We start from the raw sequence: 17,590 nt of genomic DNA on the forward strand, positions 1-17,590 counted from the left end.
CTCTCCTCAGCCCTGCCTCCCTCTCCTCAGCCCTGCCTCTCTCTCCTCAGCCCTGCCTCTCTCTCCTCAGCCCTGCCTCCCTCTCCTCAGCCCTGCCTCTCTCTCCTCAGCCCTGCCTCCCTCTCCTCAGCCCTGCCTCCCTCTCCTCAGCCCTGCCTCCCTCTCCTCAGCCCTGCCTCTCCTCAGCCCTGCCTCTCTCTCCTCAGCCCTGCCTCTCTCTTCTGTTTTGGTCAGTATAGCCAGAATTTTGGGTGTAGCACTTCACTCCCTATCAGATAACATTATAGGGGATTGAAAGACAGGAAAGTATTTTTATAATCTCTCTGTCCAGTTGTGCCATTATTGACATAGGAATACATTTCTCCTAGACCTATGAGCTTCTAATATGACTGAATATTTGTTATGCTGGTAGGCACACACACATGACTGAATGTCTGTTATGCTGGTAGGCACACACACAAATACCTGCATGTCATGTTGGTAGGCACACACACACACACACACACACACACACACACACACGACTGAATGTCTATCATGCTGGTAGGCACACACACGGTTGGTTGAATGTCTGTTATGCTGGTAGGCACACACACAGACTGTCCTGAGTCCAGTTCTGAGTTGTAGGTTTTTTCCTGCTTGAGGCTGTTCTTTCTGCCTAGCCTGGTTCTGGCTAGCCCTTATGTGCCCACAGCTTCCATTCACAAGAAGCATAGACTTTATGCATAGCTCCCCATCTGCTTAAGATAAACATGATTTAACACTCTTGGGGATAAGTTCTTCCATGGACTTTTGAACATTTCCAGAAGTAGAGATAATAGGAAAAAATTTCTAGTTCCTTTGAGAGGTAGCCACACCTGGCCAGTGTTCTGTCACTTGCACTTTCTATTCCTTCTGCCTATTTTAACTCACACCCAGGATGCCATGGGATTCTAGCTGTGAGTTCTGATCTCTAAAGATAGGGCTCCTTGTCTCAGTACCACAAAGCCATACTGGCAGAATGTTGTGTGATTGCTTTGTGGCAGTGGAGAAGTTCTGGGCCCCAGGCTGGCATCAGGTCAGAGGTCAAAGGGTCTTTCCAGCTCTTGGTTCTTGTTTGTGTGTGTGTTTGAGTCAGAGTCTCCTTATGATACTCTGGATGTTCTGAAGTTCACTGTATGGACCAAGAACTCCCTGAGTGTTGGACTGAAGGCATGCGCCACCACTCCCGCCACCTTAGTTCTTTTGAGGTTAAACCAACAGATTGGAAATGCCAGAAGCTCATATCATTTGAACCAGCTCAGAGTTTAAAGGGCAGCAACCTGGCTGTTCTACAGGCTAGCCCTCATTGATTTTTCTCACTGGCCTTCCTGAGAGGGAGCAGGAGGAGGAGAGGTTGGCTGAGCAACTGAGAGAAGTGTGAATAGAAAGTGTGCAAGTCTCTGTTCTCTTCTAGTCCAAAATACCCATTCCTATGTGAAGGCAAATAGTTGAGTTCTGAAATATACTAGTTTAGTCTTGTGAACCTGGGGCTGGAGAGATGCCTGAATGGTTGGAAGTGCTTCCTGTTCAATTATGAGAGTGGAAGTTTCGATCCCAGCACCCATGCAGCAAGCTGAGTATTGTAAAAACACACCTGTGACTCCAGCTCTGACGAATTCCACCCTTTCTGGTCTCTTGTGTGCACCTACACACACCAATGAATGAATGAATCTAAAGTCAGGGAGCTTGCAAATGTTTGCTGATAAAGGAAGAAGTACTATAGTTTGGCAGATGTGCCTCAGCTGCTTGTGAGGTCTAAGAGCCCAGGTGTTTACTGTGGTGACCAAACAACTGATGTCTCAGCATTTCCTCCCTTGAAGGCGGGATCACCTGGATATGGGGGTAGTGAATTGCTGCAGTGCTTTAGAGGGTGAGCAGTAATGGGACTGATACCACCCGAAAGATCCCAAGGAAGCAGAAGACCAGATGAGAGCCAGGCCTGTGTGGGGAGGACAGGGCCTTTTCTGGGTAGCGAAGCACTGGAGCTGCAGCTAGGAGGCGCCGCTCAGGTTGTGGCTTGTTGGCCTTGCCTGTCTCAAAGTCCCTACCAGCTTCTATTCTCTGACCTGAAGAATGCATGATTTGTTGCTAAAAGAGAAGCTTCATGTCTTGTAGCTGAAACAGGAGGGTTAGAAACGTGAATAAGCTGGGAATTGCCCAGCACGAATAACCCAGACTCCATCCTGAACACCACAGAAAGAAAATGATCAGATTTTCCTCTACAGTGACTGATGTTCACTGTGCACTTCTCTTTTCTTTTCTTTTCTTTTCTTTTCTTTTCTTTCTTTCTTTCTTTCTTTCTTTTTTTTTTTTTTTTTTGGTTTTTTGAGACAGGGTTTCCCTGTAGTTTCTAGAGCCTGTCCTGGAACTATTCTCTTTTCTTAAGAACAGAAAGGCATTTTAATTTATACTCTGGGCAAGCGAATTTCCAAATTTTTGAACTAGTTTTAACCTTAAGAAGTCTTTTCTTGGGCTGGAGAGATGGCTCAGAGGTTAAGAGCATTGCCTGCTCTTCCAAAGGTCCTGAGTTCAATTCCCAGCAACCACATGATGGCTCACAACCATCTGTAATGGGATCTGGTGCCCTCTTCTGGCCTGCAGGCATACACACAGAATAATGTATGCATAATAAATAAATAAATATTTTTAAAAAATTAAAACAAAAAAGAAGTCTTTTCTTTTAAGATGTTAGCCGGGTGGTGGTGGTGAGCGCCTTTAATGCCAGCTCTCAGGAAGCAGAGGCAGAGGCAGGCAGATCTTTGTGAGTTCAAGGACTGCCTGGTCTATAGAGCGAGTTCCAGGACAGGCACCAAAGCTACACAGAGAAACCCAGTCTCAAAAAACTAAAACCAAACAAACAAACAAGAAAAACCCCCCAAAATATTTGATTTGTTTTAAATTATGTTTCAGGAGGTTGTGCATGCAGGTACCTGAGGAGGCCAGAAGAGAGTGTCCTGTCTGTAGGAGCTGTAGTTGCAGATGTTTGTAAGCCACCCAACATAGCTTCCATGTGCTAGGAGTTGAACTCTGATCTTCTGGAAGAGCAGTACAGAATCTTAACCTCTGAACTATCTCTCTAGCCCCAAACATTTTCTGTGTCTGTGATACATTATGAGCATTTTCTCTTCTTAAAAATCATTATTTATTATATGATCGCATATCATATATATATACATATGTATATTTTATGTATATGAGTGTTTTGCCTGTGTGTATGAATTGCACCGTATACACTTGTGGTGCTTATGGAGGTCAGAAGAGGGCATCAGATCCCTAAAACTGGAGTTACTTAGGGTTGTGAATCTCTGGGTGGGTGCTGGGAAAAGAACATGGGTCTTCTATAAGAGCAGCAAGTGCTCTTAACGACAGAACCATCTCTCTAGTCCTTCTCTACCCCTTACATCCTTCTGAGACAAATTCTCACTATCGCAGCCTTGACAGACCTGGAACTTAAGCCTGTCAGCCTTTTACTTCCTGAATGCTCTATTTAGAGTGTGTAACCACCACACCTGACCTAGCCTAGTGCCCCTGTCCCTGCTTTTGGAGACAAGGTCTCATTCTGCAACCCAGGTTTCAAACTTGCTTTAATCTTCCTGCCTTAGCTGGCCAAGTGCCTTATGTGACAGGTGTGAGCCATCGTAGCTCACTAATTCATGATTATTGTTTAACAACAGTATCTCAGTTTGTAGTCCAGGAGAACTCTGCCAGCCTCAGCCTCTACTCAGAAGACTGAGATCAGAAAAAGGGATGAGCCACCACATTCAGCTTTCATTATCTGATTTTCACCCCACAAATAACTTCTATTTGTCTTGTGTTTGTTTTGTTTTCCAGGACAGGGTTTCTCTGTGTAACCCTGGCTGTGCTGGAACTTGCTCTGTAGACCAGGTTGGCCTTGAACTCAGAGATCCAACCTGTCTCCACCTCTCAAGTGCTGGGATTAAAGTTGGTGCTCCTACCACCCATCTATAGGGCCATTCTTATTCAAACCACCACAACAGGCAATTTAATTGTTTTCTTTTTGGAACTTGCTCTGTAGACCAGGTTGGCCTCGAACTCACAGAGATCTGCCTCTCTCTGCCTCCTGAGTTCTGGGATGAAAGGCATGCGCCACCACCACTCAGGAGGCAGAAGCAGGCAGATGTCTATAAGTTTGAGACCAGCCTGGTTTACATAGTGAATTGCAGGACATCCAAGGCTACAAAGTGAGACTTTCTCTCTCTCTCTCTCTCTCTCTCTCTCTCTCTCTCTCTCTCTCTCTCTCTCTCTCTCTCTAAAAGAAAAGTAAGTAAATAAATGTATTAGGCTGGGCATGAGGTATACACCTTTAATCCCAGTGCTTGGGATGTGATAGTAGATATAGTTCCGGACTAGCCAACGCTATATAGTGCTCTATTATTCTTTAGTGTGTGTGTGTGTGTGTGTGTGTGTGTGTGTGTGTGTATGTGTGTGTATACGTGCATGGGTGTAGGTGTAGAGCCTGCAGGTCAACACCAGGTATGTTCTTCTGTCAGGGTCTCTCACGGCCTGGAGACCAGCAAAGCTCCAGGATCTGCCTCTCTGTGCACTCGGAGCACTGTGGTTATAAATGAGTGCTGTTGTACCTGGCTTCTGTGTGGGGCTGGGCTCTGCACTCAGATCCTCATGCTTGTGCAGCAAGCGCTTTGCCTACTGAGACATCTCTCCAGCCCCTTAAACTTAGAATGCATATGAATTGCAAACGTCATTGGCCCTCTATTCATACACTGTTCTCAAAGGTAGCAACAAACTTTGGCTCTTGTCCTCTGGCATGTGCCTCTGTTCATACTGACTTGTACATGCTGCTTTCTTATGAGTTAACACGAATGATCTGCAGATGTACTTTGTAACCCTATACTGTATTACCTCTGCTTCTGCTCCCAGCCTTTAACTGAGGATATCAGTAAGGAATGTTCACATTTTATGCCTATGCAAATAATGCACTGTGCATAGAGGCATACTGCTGTTAATAGTTGTTTTTGCCTTTGGGCAGGTGGGGTGGTGCTTTTCTATACTTGTTGGTAATTCTTCCCAATTCTTCTTACTTGGGTCTCAGCACGGTTAACCTTGAGCTACTTGCTGCTGGGTTCTGTCAGCTCTTTTCTTGGGACCTGCCTTCGATAGCCTGCAGGTGTGGCATTAGGGACTTTTCCAAAGAACAAGTCCCTAGTGGTCTCTCATTGTGAAGAGGGAGGTAGGAGCAGTGGGCAGGGCCTCCTGAATGCATGGAACAAAGGACACCTTTCCTTTTCTCCCTGACAGATGATGGTAAAAGGGTGGCAGATACCTTCTTTAATGTCTATCTCTGGTGACAAGCCTACTAAAACCTTTGTCATCCTGGTACTATATAACCCTTCCTCAATTGTCTTCTGGTACTCTATTAAACATTCAGGGTGAAGGGTCTCACATGCATGTAGAAGGAGCAGCGGGCTGCATTCAGCCGCCTGGCTCCTGCACGGCTAGCTTTACCCAAATTCTTTTAAACACTGCTTGGCCCATTAGGCTCTAGCCTCTTATTGGCTAACTCTTACATCTTGCTTTAACCCATATTTAGTAATCTGTGTAGCACCACGAGGTAGTGTCTTACCAGGAGAGATCTTAACCTGCGTCTGTCTCGGAGAGGAGAGGCATGGCGACTGCCTCACTGCCTTCTTCCTCCCAGCATTCTGTTCTGTTTACTCTGCCTACCTAATTTTCTGTCCTATCAAAGGACCAAGGCAGTTTCTTTATTAACCAATGAAAGTAACACATAGACAGATGACCCTTCTCCATCACATGCAAACTGTGTGCTTCTATTCCAGGTGGTGAACAGACTATATACACAGGTAGTAATTTTCCAAGAGTCCACTTAGATAAGACAGTGTGGACAGAAATTCCTAGCACTTGGCAAGGCAGACAGGAAGATCAGAACTTCAAGGTCATCTTCAGCTATGTAGTGAGTTCCAAGCCAACCTGGGCTACATGAACCCTACCTGTCTCAAAATTAAAATAACCAAAAACAACAACAAAATAAACCAAAACAAAAAACAAAACCAAAGTAAACAATGAAACCCAAGACCAGGTAATCCCAGCACTCAAGGGGAGAGGAAGGAGGATCACTGAGTTCAAGACCAGCTTCATGATAGTCAGAGAGAGACAGAGACAGAGAGACCGAGACCCTGTCTCAGAAAACCACCACCAACAAAAACAAAAATACATATAAAAAATGAACCTTAAAGGGAGGAGCTCCTGTCTTTTGAGCTCAGGATGGTGAGTTCTGACACCCAAAGGGGAAAGAAATCTTTCTCTGCTAGACATCTGCAGGAGACCAGAAAAGTGGGTACCCTTTCCCTTCAGTGTGAACCAAAGAAGGAGCCGGGCATTGCCTAGGGTGGAGGCCAGTGATGAAGAGAGTGGGTCAAAGAGTCCTGAGCAGGTCCTTGGGTGATAGATAGAACAGGGCTTGGAAAAGGGTCGGGAGGAGTCAGGGAAGAAAAGTAGAAGTGACTGGTCTGTGCTTGTTAGCACAACTATGGCTTTTGTACTGGTGTGGTAGAGCTTCTCTGTTAAAGATACCCAAGATAAGTCAGTCCAAATGGGGCAGCTTTGTCCAAGGAACTGTGGGGCTCACTGATACCTCACCTGGGAAGACAGTAATGTTACTGTGTGTTGGACTTTCTTTAATAGAGGGTGCCGTCACTGCACAGTTAGGGTCTCTCTGCCTTTTTTTTTTTTTTTTTTTTTGACAGAGTCTCACTGTGTAACTCTGGCTGTCGGGGAACTATATAGACCTGGTTGGCTTCAGACTCATCTGTCACTGCCTCCCAAGTTCTGGGTTTAAAGCAGTGGTTCTCAACCTTTCTAATGCTGCAGCCCTTTAATACAGTTCCTCATATTGTGACTCCCAACCACAAAAGTTTTTTTTTTTTTTTTTTTTGTTTTTTTTTTTTTTTTGGTTTTTCGAGACAGGGTTTCCCTGTAGTTTCTAGAGCCTGTCCTGGAACTAGCTCTTGTAGACCAGGCTGGCCTCGAACTCAGAGAGATCCGCCTGCCTCTGCCTCCCGAGTGCTGGGATTAAAGGCGTGCGCCACCACCGCCCGGCTCCACAAAAGTATTTTCATTACTACTTCATAACTAATTCTGCTACTGGTAGGAATCATAAGTCTTAGATGACCCATGTGAAAAGAGATCATAACCCACAGGTTGAGAACCACGGGGTTAAGGCTGTGCTGTGATGCCTAGTCCCAGCAGGGTCTCTTAATGTTTCACTCGCTGCTGCTTAGGTAGTGCCAGGCAGTGCCTTTTAGATATACCATGCTTCAAGGGCAGCTGTGGAAGTCTCTTTTGTGAAGGGGGAGACCTAGGCTGTAATGATCAATCAGTCCCTAGGAGGCTCCATTCTAAACCAGACACCCAGGCAACTATGGCTAGAAGGGCACCAGTGCCTGGCTCCAAAGGAGACAGGATGCTCTATGTGTCAAAGTGCTTGGAACGCATTCTGTGGGTGGGAGATGGCAAAGCCTCATTCAGGGTGATCAGACAGAGCTGGATAGCAGCCAGGTTTATTCCAGGGTGGCTTAGACCTGATCACAGCCTCTGACAAAGTCTTTGGTCTTACTGTAAGGGAGGACCTGAACTTTTCCTTAGGAAGAGTCTGAATCAGGCCACACCCAAGACTTGCAGGAGTAAGGTGTGTCAGGGACAAAGTGCAGCACAGAGGAAGGCCGAGTGCTTGGCTGCTTTCCACTGTACTTGACTAAATATAAGCAAAAACATTTCAAAATATGGTTTGCGTCTGGCTTTACTAAATATGAAGAGACTGCAGGCACCGTGAATGGGATGTGAGATTGGCAGAGCATGGTATTGTTCTGCACAGCTCACAGCAGATCTGGCTTCTTCCAGTTGAGGTTGTATCCTGTCTATGTGGTGTCGTTGTGTGTTGTGGTGTGTGTCATCCCCCCCCCCCCCCCAGTATATTCAAGTTTGTCAGAATAGAATTATCTTTCATTATCTCTAGCTGGGTTGATGCTCCTTGAACTCTGGGTCTCTAACAGTTGATTCCCACACCCATTTTTTTTTTTTTTTTCGAGACAGGGTTTCTCTGTGGCTTTGGAGCCTGACCTGGAACTACCCCACACCCATTTATATGTGTGACATTAGTCTGCTGGGAGACTAGAGCTCACCCTCAGCAGTGTCCCTCTGGCCTCTGGTGATGCAGAAGAAATTGATGATATGGAGCACCGCCTCCAATATTCCTGGAAGCTAAGTACCCTGATCTGACCAGGCTTGTTAGGAAGTGTAGGAAAGAAAAAGCTCTGCCTTAACTGAAGTTAGGGCTGCTGGAAAGTTTCTGCAAGTGTTTGTTCACCAAGATTGACCTGATTAGGTTCTATTCCAAAACAAAAGGAGACAACCCTGATTTACAACAGGCCTTTAGGCCCATCCCTACATCAAAGGAATGGGCCTTTAAAGGGCAGCTCAAGGGGGAGCAGAGGGTTTCAACAACTTTTAAGTCCTGATCTGCCTTTAAGTTCCCTGTGCTCTTTTCAGGAGAAGGTACTTTTTCCAGGCTTCCTGATAGAATCCCGGCCCCTGGTAAACTGTGAAGGAGAGCACTGGTGTACTTAGGAAAGAATGCTGGCAGCGTCTTTTGCAGTGAAACTCCCCATCTGCCCAAGTGGCCAGACTTATAGTCTCCTCTCTGTTTAAATTGTTCAAAGTGGAACCTGGGACCTGAGGGAGGTTTAAGAATGACAGCGTTGTGGAATGTGTAAGCCAAGGCCTGTATAAGCAGCAGGTAAAGTTTTCTGTTCACTTTTGTGCGGTAGCCATAACAGTCATGTGCCATTACTAAAAAGCCTTTTCTTTTTCCTTTACTAGCCTTCGAGTCCTCAGAGGACAAGTTTATGGTGCCAGTTCTTTCTTCTCACCTTTTATAGGTTCTGGGGATCAAACTCAGGTTATCAGGTTTGTGCAGCAATTGCTTTACCTGCTGAGCATCTCACTTGTCCAATGATAGGTTTGGTATGTCTCATTATTGATACTCCTACCCGTGCCCTCTCCATGATTTCAAAGGTACGATGCTGTAGTCCACACACATGTTCTTCATGTAAGTAGACTCAGCTGGTTTGTGTTTTGGAGGTCAGAATGCTTTTGAGTACCAACTGGGCTGAGTTAAAGCTCAGAGCCCCCAACTTACTGATTTGTTTACCAGCAAGTCCAGTGCTGCAAAGAAAAGACAGGCTGTGGGAAGGGCAGAGTTACCAGGCTCCAGGCCTCAGGGCCACAAGTTAATAGGCTTTTTTCTAACAGATATATACCTGCTCTTTCTTTTTAAAAGATAATGTATTTTATTTTATGTGTGTGAATGTTTTGCTTGGATGGCATATGCACGCAGTGCCCTCAGTGGTCAAAGAAGGTATATTTCCTGGAACTGGAGTTACAGGTGATTGTGAGGCACATGTGGGTGCTGAGAATCACACTCAGGGCCTCTGAAAGAGCAGCCAGTGCTCTTAACCACTGAGCCACCTCTCTAGCCCCTACCTGTTCTTTCTATGTGTGTTCAGGTAGAGGGTGGCCTTGTGCACTCTCAGAGCTGTTTGGTCCAAAGTGTGAAGTAGAACCTTTACTAGGATAGTCCTTTTATACCTGTATATAAAATTATTCTAGATGTTTTGTTGCTGTTTTATATTGGTGTGAACTGTCTTCTGTTGTTCTTAGTCATTAGCAGTTGGAGCTGCTCTCTTTGGCTCTAGCAGGCAAACATGAATTGCTGCACACAGATTCTTGCCTTTGGGGGAATGAACAACGACTGTGGACTCTTCATTTTGCAGGGGAGGAATCCGGAACTGCAGTCCCACTGTACTCAAATGTAGAGTTGGGCTGGGGCTCAGGTCACTCAGGCCTAGAAATAGGGGCTGGTTGGCCACCCAGTAACCGAATTAACAGTGGTCTCAGTGCTGATTGTGAGCAATCTCTGGGACAGTCCCTTTGTCCTTCATGCTCAGGGGCTTCTCTTCTTTATGGTATCACCTTCCTGCTCCCTCTTCTCCTGGCCCTGCCCTTGCTCATGTTAACTCTGGCCCCTGCTCTGCTGAGTGCCTCTCCCTTCATTCCTTTCCAGGATTCAGCCAGGTTGGCTTCCCCTGGACAGCAGCTGTCTAGCAGGGAGACCTGCTAGTGTATGTAAATATCTCTTCTTTTGTATTTCAGTGAGGATGCCATGAGGAAAGCTGGTGTGGCCCACAGTAAATCTAGCAAGGATATGGAGAGTCATGTGTTCCTGAAGGCCAAGACCCGGGTAAGACCCTGCTGGCCAAAGTCCCCAGCAGAGCAGTTCCAGGAGGGGGGGAGTGTTGCTGACACTGAGACCCCTCTGTGCAGATCCTATAGTGCTTGCTTGCTGATCTCGGATACAGCTGACACTCCACAACCTCCCATGTTCATGGAATAGGCGAGACTCCTTGATGGGCACTGAGGCTACAGGCCCCACTTCTGACTCTGGCCTCATTACTGACCCTGTCATATGTATGTAGTGGGCCCTGTGGTGCCTACAGAGAGCTCCTTGGATCCCACTGCTCCTATGGAAGGAGAGGCTGGCTTTGTGTTCCCAGAGCCTACACATCCCTGATGCGCAAGGGTCCATTTCTGTTTGGTTCCTCTCAGAGGGGTGGGCAATGTTTGGTAAAGTTGAGATTGAAACTTCCCAGGTGGAATTGGAAGAATTTCCAGGCTGGTGCAGCACCGTGGTCTTAAGGTGACCTTCTCCTAATGTGTTAGTTCCCAGGAGTGGAGATTAGAAGTGAAACAAGAAAGATGGCTCAGCCATTATGAGACCATACTGTTCTTGAAGAGGACTCAAGTTCAGTTTCCAGTACCCATGTTGGATGGTTCACAGCAGCCTAAAAGTCCAGCTCCATGGGATTGGCCTCCACAGGCACCTGCACTCTCGTTTATATTACATACTCCCCCCCCCCCCCCCCCAGTTTTAATTTAAAGCAGGGTATGGTGGTGCATGGCTTTAATCTTAGCACTTAGGAGGCAGAGGCAGGTGGATTTGAGGCCAGCCTGGTCTTCATATCAAGTTAGGCTAGCCAGGGCTACAAGTGAGACCATCTCAGAATAAATAAACTAATCCATTAAAAAAAATCATGCAAAATAATGGAAATGGAGTGAAATTGAAGCAGAGATGGAAGTGTATTTTTGTTCATATGTGTATGGAAGGAAGAACAAATTTCAAGCTTATGGATTGCTCTGTGGATGCATGATATACATTTTGTTTTTCCTTTAAAAACATTATTGAGATTGCACTAAGGAACTGTGAAATTCACCCATTTGAGGTATATAATTTAGCCTGAGTCATGTGAAGTTATTGCAATGTAATGTTAGAATATTTTACAGAAGCTTGGTACCCATTAGCAGTCATGTCCCACTTCCCCTCGCCATGGCAGCCACTCACCTGCATATTGCTGTGGGTTTTCCATTTGAGCTTGCTTTATAAACATGATCACAATGGTTTTTGCAAGTTCAAGACAAAATTCCATGGTGTAGACTAGGCTGGCCTCAAGAGAGATGTCCTGCTTCTGTCTTCTGAGTGCTGGAATTAAAGGCATGTGCCACCATGACTGTCCCTGATTTCTTTCTCTGTTGAATTAATTATATTCCATCATTTTCTGTATATTATTGTATCAGTTAGTCTTCATTTGTGTTCTCATTTTTGGGGGGCTATTCTGAATAATAGCATTATTTTACATACTCACATACTAGTTTTTATGTAGATTTATTTCATCTCTCTTGGGGAAATGAAAACTCCTTACATACTTGGGGTTTGAGTTTCTGACTCATAGGCACTGTTCAGCTTTTCCACAGTAGCTACACCGTGTGACACCATCATGTGAAGTCCCGCAACAGCTTAAGGCTCTGTCACTCCCCACAGTTGTTGTCTCTGTTACTACGGCCCTTTGTGACCAGTACTGTGATTCTGATTGGTGTTTGTTTAGTCAGTAATGACATTACACATCTGGTTAGTGCTTTTGAGCCATGTGTAAACATTCTGTGGTAAGATGTCTGTTTTTATCTTTTGATGTTTTTAAATAGCTCTTTATATATTTGGATACATAGATCATCTAATTTATAGCTGTCTGGGAGATGAGATATTTTATTGTTTAGGTCTATTTTCTATATTGTTTTGTTCTGTTCTGTCATGTACTGCTATTGTTAGAGAGTCAGGCAACCCCCCCCCCATCACTGAACTATATTGAGACATGGTCTTTCTATGTATTCCTTGCTGTCCTGGAACTTGCTATATAGACCAGGCTGGCTTTGCACTCACATCCACTACAGTTCAAAGAATTTTGGTAGCCGGGCAGTGGTGGCGCACACCTTTAATCCCAGGCAGAGGCAGGTGGATCTCTGTGAGTTCGAGGCCAGCCTGGTCTACAAGAGCTAGTTCCAGGACAAGCTCCAAAGCTACAGAAAAACCCTGTCTTGGAACTCCCCCCCACAAAAAAAAAAAAATTCGGTAAAGACTTAATCGAAGCCAGGCATGGTGGCACACATCTTTAATCCCAACATTTAGAAGGAGGCAGAAGCAGGTGGATCTCTGTGAGTTCAAGGCCAGACTGCTCTACAGAGTGAGTTCCAGGACAGCCAGAGCTACACAGTAGCAATACCCTATCTCAAAAACAAACAAACAAAACCCAAAAACTCAAAAAACAAAAACAAAAAATTTAATTGAATCAACTATTTCTATTTCTAAAATGTAATTTTTTTGGTTCAGCTTTGCAGCTTTATTTATTATCTGAGTTCATGACAAGCCAGTCTAAAACTTAGTGGCTTAAAGGATATATAACCCTTTAGTTCTCCTTGGTCTGTGGTTCTGGAGTTGGAAGTGGTTGGAATTGTCTAGCCAGTCTGTCTTTCTGCCTTTTCTTGGGGCCGCTTTTTAGGGGGTGGGTGGGCTGGGCTGGAAGATCCATTAACGGCTTCATTCATGATTGTGTGTTGCTTTTACTATGTGACCTTCACTAGTGGCATAGCTGAGACTTTGTTATGTCACTGTGTTTGTGTTCCTGGAGGGAAGAGCTGGAACTTCTAGTTCTAACGTACTAGAACATTCTTTGTATATAGGAAGTTTAAGGCCAGTGCGGCAGGTTCAGGATGGGGAAGTTGCCTCTGCCTTTTGGTGTGATCAGTGGCAGGGAGTCCAGTGGCTGTTGCATTTCCACCCCATAGACTAGCCATCCTAAGAGAGCTTTCTAGTCGCTGATGAATAAACCCTTGATCCCAGAGGAGGTGCCCAGAGGTTCATCAGCTCCTCATTAGTCTTTGAGTTACTGCCTGTTGATTTTCACGAGGGGTGCCTTAGTAGTCTCTTTTGAAGCTGTCTCTGATCCCTGACTCCAGCAGTAGACCTGGCTAACTGGAGAACTGCCGTGAGAGCAGCGCTGACTGATCTCTCAGGATTCTGTGGATTGTTTTTATTTTTGAGACAGGGTCTCACCATGAAGCTTCTGACTGTCCTGGAACTCAGAGACCAGCTCGCCTCTGTCTCCCACATGCTGGGATTAAAGGTGTGTGCCACCACACCTGGAAATGTCTTTATTTTTTAATGATTTGCCCTCTTTTTACCTACTGTTCCCCATGGAGGTAGGTCTGTGTCTATTATTGGAGTGAAAACCTTCCTACCCAAGGCACCTTGGCAGCCCAGGTTCCCTTGTACTCCTGGAGCATTGAAGAGAATGGGTAGGGGGAGGAATTGGAAAGTCAAGAGTCATGGAAATCCTGGTACAGGAGACAGCACCCTCTGCGGGTTTCTGTAGGCTCTGTACTCATGTGTACCACCCTTCACATACATATAATTAAAAATCAAATCAAATCAGAGATGGGATAGCTTCTTTGGGGACTTGAATAACAATAGGAGGCAAAAGTGGAGGTAATTTTTTTAAAAAGATCTTGCCTCAAGTTTATTTGTAAAAACAGCATATGGTTCTGACCATCTGCAAATAGTGTGTAGGTGTTCACCCCAGTCCGTCTGTCTTCATGCTGGCAGACAGAAACCTTTTCTATGGGACCTCACAGGGGCCTCGGCACTTGTGAGAGCCTGAGCCGGTGCTGAGGCCTCTGCCTTGGTTTGAACCTTGGACTGTGGTTTACAAAGCCTATGACCCTTGGCCATGTAGCTTCTACTCTGCTTCCCAGACTTGGGTGAGCAGTGACAGCAGGATGGCTGAGTTTGCGGCTGGCCTGTCGCTTCTTAGGCTTCACCACCTTGGGCTTCCCCAGGGCCCTGACGGCCTCTGCACTTGGCTCGTCTGCACTGTGTGCCTGCGTCATCTTCAGGGCTTTCTTCTGTGCTTCTAGGCACAGCTCATGCTCCTCAGGAACTGGGGGCCCACCCTCTTAAGAGATTCATATCATTGTGACCAAGGTTTCTTGATGCCATTTTTGTGCCATTTTTGGGATTGATTGTGTGTGGTGTGTGTGGTTCCTGGACTGGCCATATCTGAATAGCAACCTGAAGCTCCCAAAGTGGCTGGGACTAGAAGAGAAGCTAGGTGAAGCTTTTCTTCAATTTTAAAAGGGAGGGTAATTTTAGAATTAATAATTTTGAAGTTTATTTATTAGGTTCTTTGTAGTATGTACTGTTAGCTTAAGTTGAAGATAATAAAAGTGGGCATGGTGGTGCAGACCTTTAATCCCAGCACTTGGGGTAGAAGTAGACCAGCCTGGTCTACTAAGCGCTTTCCAGGTAAGCCCCACTCCAGTGCTACATAAAAGGTTTTTTGGTTTTGTTTTGTTTTGTTTTTTGAGACGGTGCTTCTCTCTGTGTAGCTCTCTGGCTGTCCAGGAACTCCCTCTGTAGACCAGACTGCCCGCGAACTCAGAGACCTGCCTGCCTCTGCTTTCTGAGCGCTGCCACTGCCTAGCCAACTTTTTTTTTTTTGAAGATACTAGTTAGCTTTCTAAGTCCTCATTCCTTAAAGGGCTAGTTCATCCCCACCCTAGTATCATTCTAGTTTGGTCATTTTATCTATGAGAAAGGTCTTTTATGGGAAATCAGTTACTTTTTTAGTTATCTGCTCTTTTCTGCTTGAGACTGTTCATATTTGACACATAATTTCATAGACACAGCCAATCCATTTTCACCTAACCCCAGCCCACAAGTTACGCATAGAGAAAACAATTTCGGCATCCTAGCCTTCGAAAGAAGTGAGGTGGGAACAAAGAAAGCACTAGAGGGAGGCACTTAGGTTAATGTTTGTGGAAGCCGGAGAAGAGACTTATTTATTTACTTATTTTAATCGGGGTGGGGTCTCTGTTCTTCCTGCTGCCAAGGAGCTAAGTCCAAAATGTCTGTTTTTAATTAGGGCAGCAGTAATGGTGACAGTGTCTTACATGCTCCTGTAGTTTCTTAGGAATTAGTGCAGTCACATACGGATCTCATTTGTTAGTTACGTCTGTAGTTAGGTTTCATAGTGTTATAGAGCTGACAGCAAACAGTTCTGGATTCCAAGTCATACTCATCAAATATGAAAAGCCTGTGCATTTTCTTTGTTCTGTGTCAGGGGCGTTTATTGAGCAGTCTAAGCAAGTATATAGTATAAACTATAGTCCAGTTGTTCCTTCTGCCCAATGTTCCTTAGCTGCTGTGACCAACTCTAAAGAGGGTATTTCCTTAAGAAATGACTTCACATCCTCGTGGAGAGTCACTTCCTTCAACTCCATCCCCAGCTACCTGGCCAGGTCCAGTGTCCTAGCCTTATCTTCTGAACCTCAGGCACTTTCCTTCTGAGCGCTGGGGTCACAGGTGTTACCGTCCTCTGTCTGTGCAGTGCTGGTGATTAGAGCCCAGGCGTGTGTAGAGGCCTGCGTTGTCCTATCAATTGGGCCACATCCCTAGCCACAGGCAATAGTTTTATAGCTGTGACTCCAAGTGTAAAGCATCAGAGGAAAGCAGGCAATTCTGCTCCATCAAAACACACCTTTAAGGCTGCTGAGATGACTTAGCAGCAAAGGCACTTGCGCCAAGCCTGATGATCCTCTGTTCTTTCTCTGCCACCCACATAGTAGAAGAGAACCAGCTTCTGCAAGTTGTTTTCTGTCCTCTACTTGCATGTTCATAGCATGTCTACCCACATGCATATATAGTTAATTAAAATACAAACTTATTGTGCATTATAGGACTTATCAAGAGAATGAAAAACCACCCTTGGCATAACATATATTGCCAGAAAATACAAATAATATTTGATGAAGATTGACTCTCTAGTCTTTATAAGAATAGGCAAAGAATTTGAATAGGTGTTCTGCAAAAGAAGGTATACAATGACCAATATTCACATGAGAAGATTCAACGCTGCTAATGATTAAGGCTGGTGAGGTGACTCAGCTGTAAACGCAAGAAAGAATCAACTCGTGAAAGTTGCCCTCTGGCCTTCACACATGTGCAGTGACACTAAGTGCCCACATACATATCACACACACATTCATAAATAATAGGTGAAATAAATTAAAAAATAAACACTGTGAGATGTGGACGTACTGTTGTAACCCTAGCACTTGGGAGACTGAGACAGGAAGATTGAGTGTCACAAGTTCAGGCCAGTCAGACGTAGTGAGATAGTGAGATCCTGCCTCAAAAACAACAGAACAAATCCAAACTGCAGTGAGATACCAGTTCATACATGTTATGATGGCTATGATTAAAAAAAAATTCCAACTGGTAGTGATGTTGTACCTGTTCCTATTACTTGGGACCTGGAGCATGAGGATCACTTGAGATCATAGAAGACTCCCATCTAAAAATAAAACAGAAAAGACAAGAAGCAATGTTTACAAAATGTAGAGAAATCAGAGCCCTTACATTGCTGGGGGGAGGGGGAATGTAAATGGTGCCCTTCTGTAAAGAACAATATAGTGACTGCTTGAAGAACAAAGGCATGCTCCATGTATATTTTCATAGGTGTTATTTAACATAAATGAAAACATCCAGATAAAAACTTGTACCAGTATGTCCATATTATCATTTATAAAAGCCAGAAGTGGAGGGGGTGGAGAAATGGCTCAGTGGTCATGAGCACTGACTGCTCTTCCAGAGGATCCAGGTTCAATTCCCAGCAGCCATATGTTGGCCCACAACAGTGGTAACTCCAGTTCTAGAGCTTCCGGTGCCCATTTCTGGCCTCTTTGGTCACGCTATGCAAATGATGCACAGACATACACGAGGCAAAACACCCGTACAGAAACTAAAGTCATAACTTCTCTCAAAGCCCAAAGTAGAGACAGTTCAGATGCCTATTAACTGGTGGGTAGATAAACAGAATGTGTCCATATCTAGCAGTAAGTACTGTTTGGCCATATAAAGTGTGAACTGTTCATGCGACTACAAAGTGAGTCTTAATAATATGGTAGACATTCTGTATATGAAGTTGAGCAGTCACAAAGAACTGCATTTTGTATGCATTTTGCTAAGGCATTCATAATTGGCAACTGATGGTGAATCACTAGTGTCCTGTGGCTGGTGTGATAAATGATTGCAGATGCAGAGACTTTGGTCTCTGAGTCCCATGCCTCT

At 45.0% G+C, this 17,590-nt stretch overlaps 1 protein-coding gene across 10 annotated transcripts in view; it reads left to right on the top strand.

Moving 5' to 3' along the window:
* The window catches only part of Med15 (mediator complex subunit 15), a 63,433-nt gene that overhangs the window by 10,874 nt on the left and 34,969 nt on the right, over positions 1 to 17,590 (top strand). For 4 of the 10 annotated variants that reach the window (XM_038344354.1, XM_038344359.1, XM_038344361.1 and 1 more), the window contains exon 2: positions 10,228 to 10,315. In XM_038344354.1, coding sequence (XP_038200282.1) covers positions 10,238 to 10,315 — 78 coding nt within the window. In that variant the 5' untranslated portion in view covers positions 10,228 to 10,237. Of the gene's footprint in view, positions 1 to 2,931; positions 3,068 to 8,109; positions 8,813 to 8,895; positions 8,983 to 10,227; positions 10,316 to 17,590 lie in introns of those variants that run through there. The other 6 variants (XM_038344356.1, XM_038344357.1, XM_038344358.1 and 3 more) reach the window with 6 other exon arrangements.

Source organism: Arvicola amphibius, chromosome 10, assembly GCF_903992535.2.
Source record: "Arvicola amphibius chromosome 10, mArvAmp1.2, whole genome shotgun sequence".
In the NCBI taxonomy this organism is placed as follows: Eukaryota; Metazoa; Chordata; class Mammalia; order Rodentia; family Cricetidae; genus Arvicola; species Arvicola amphibius.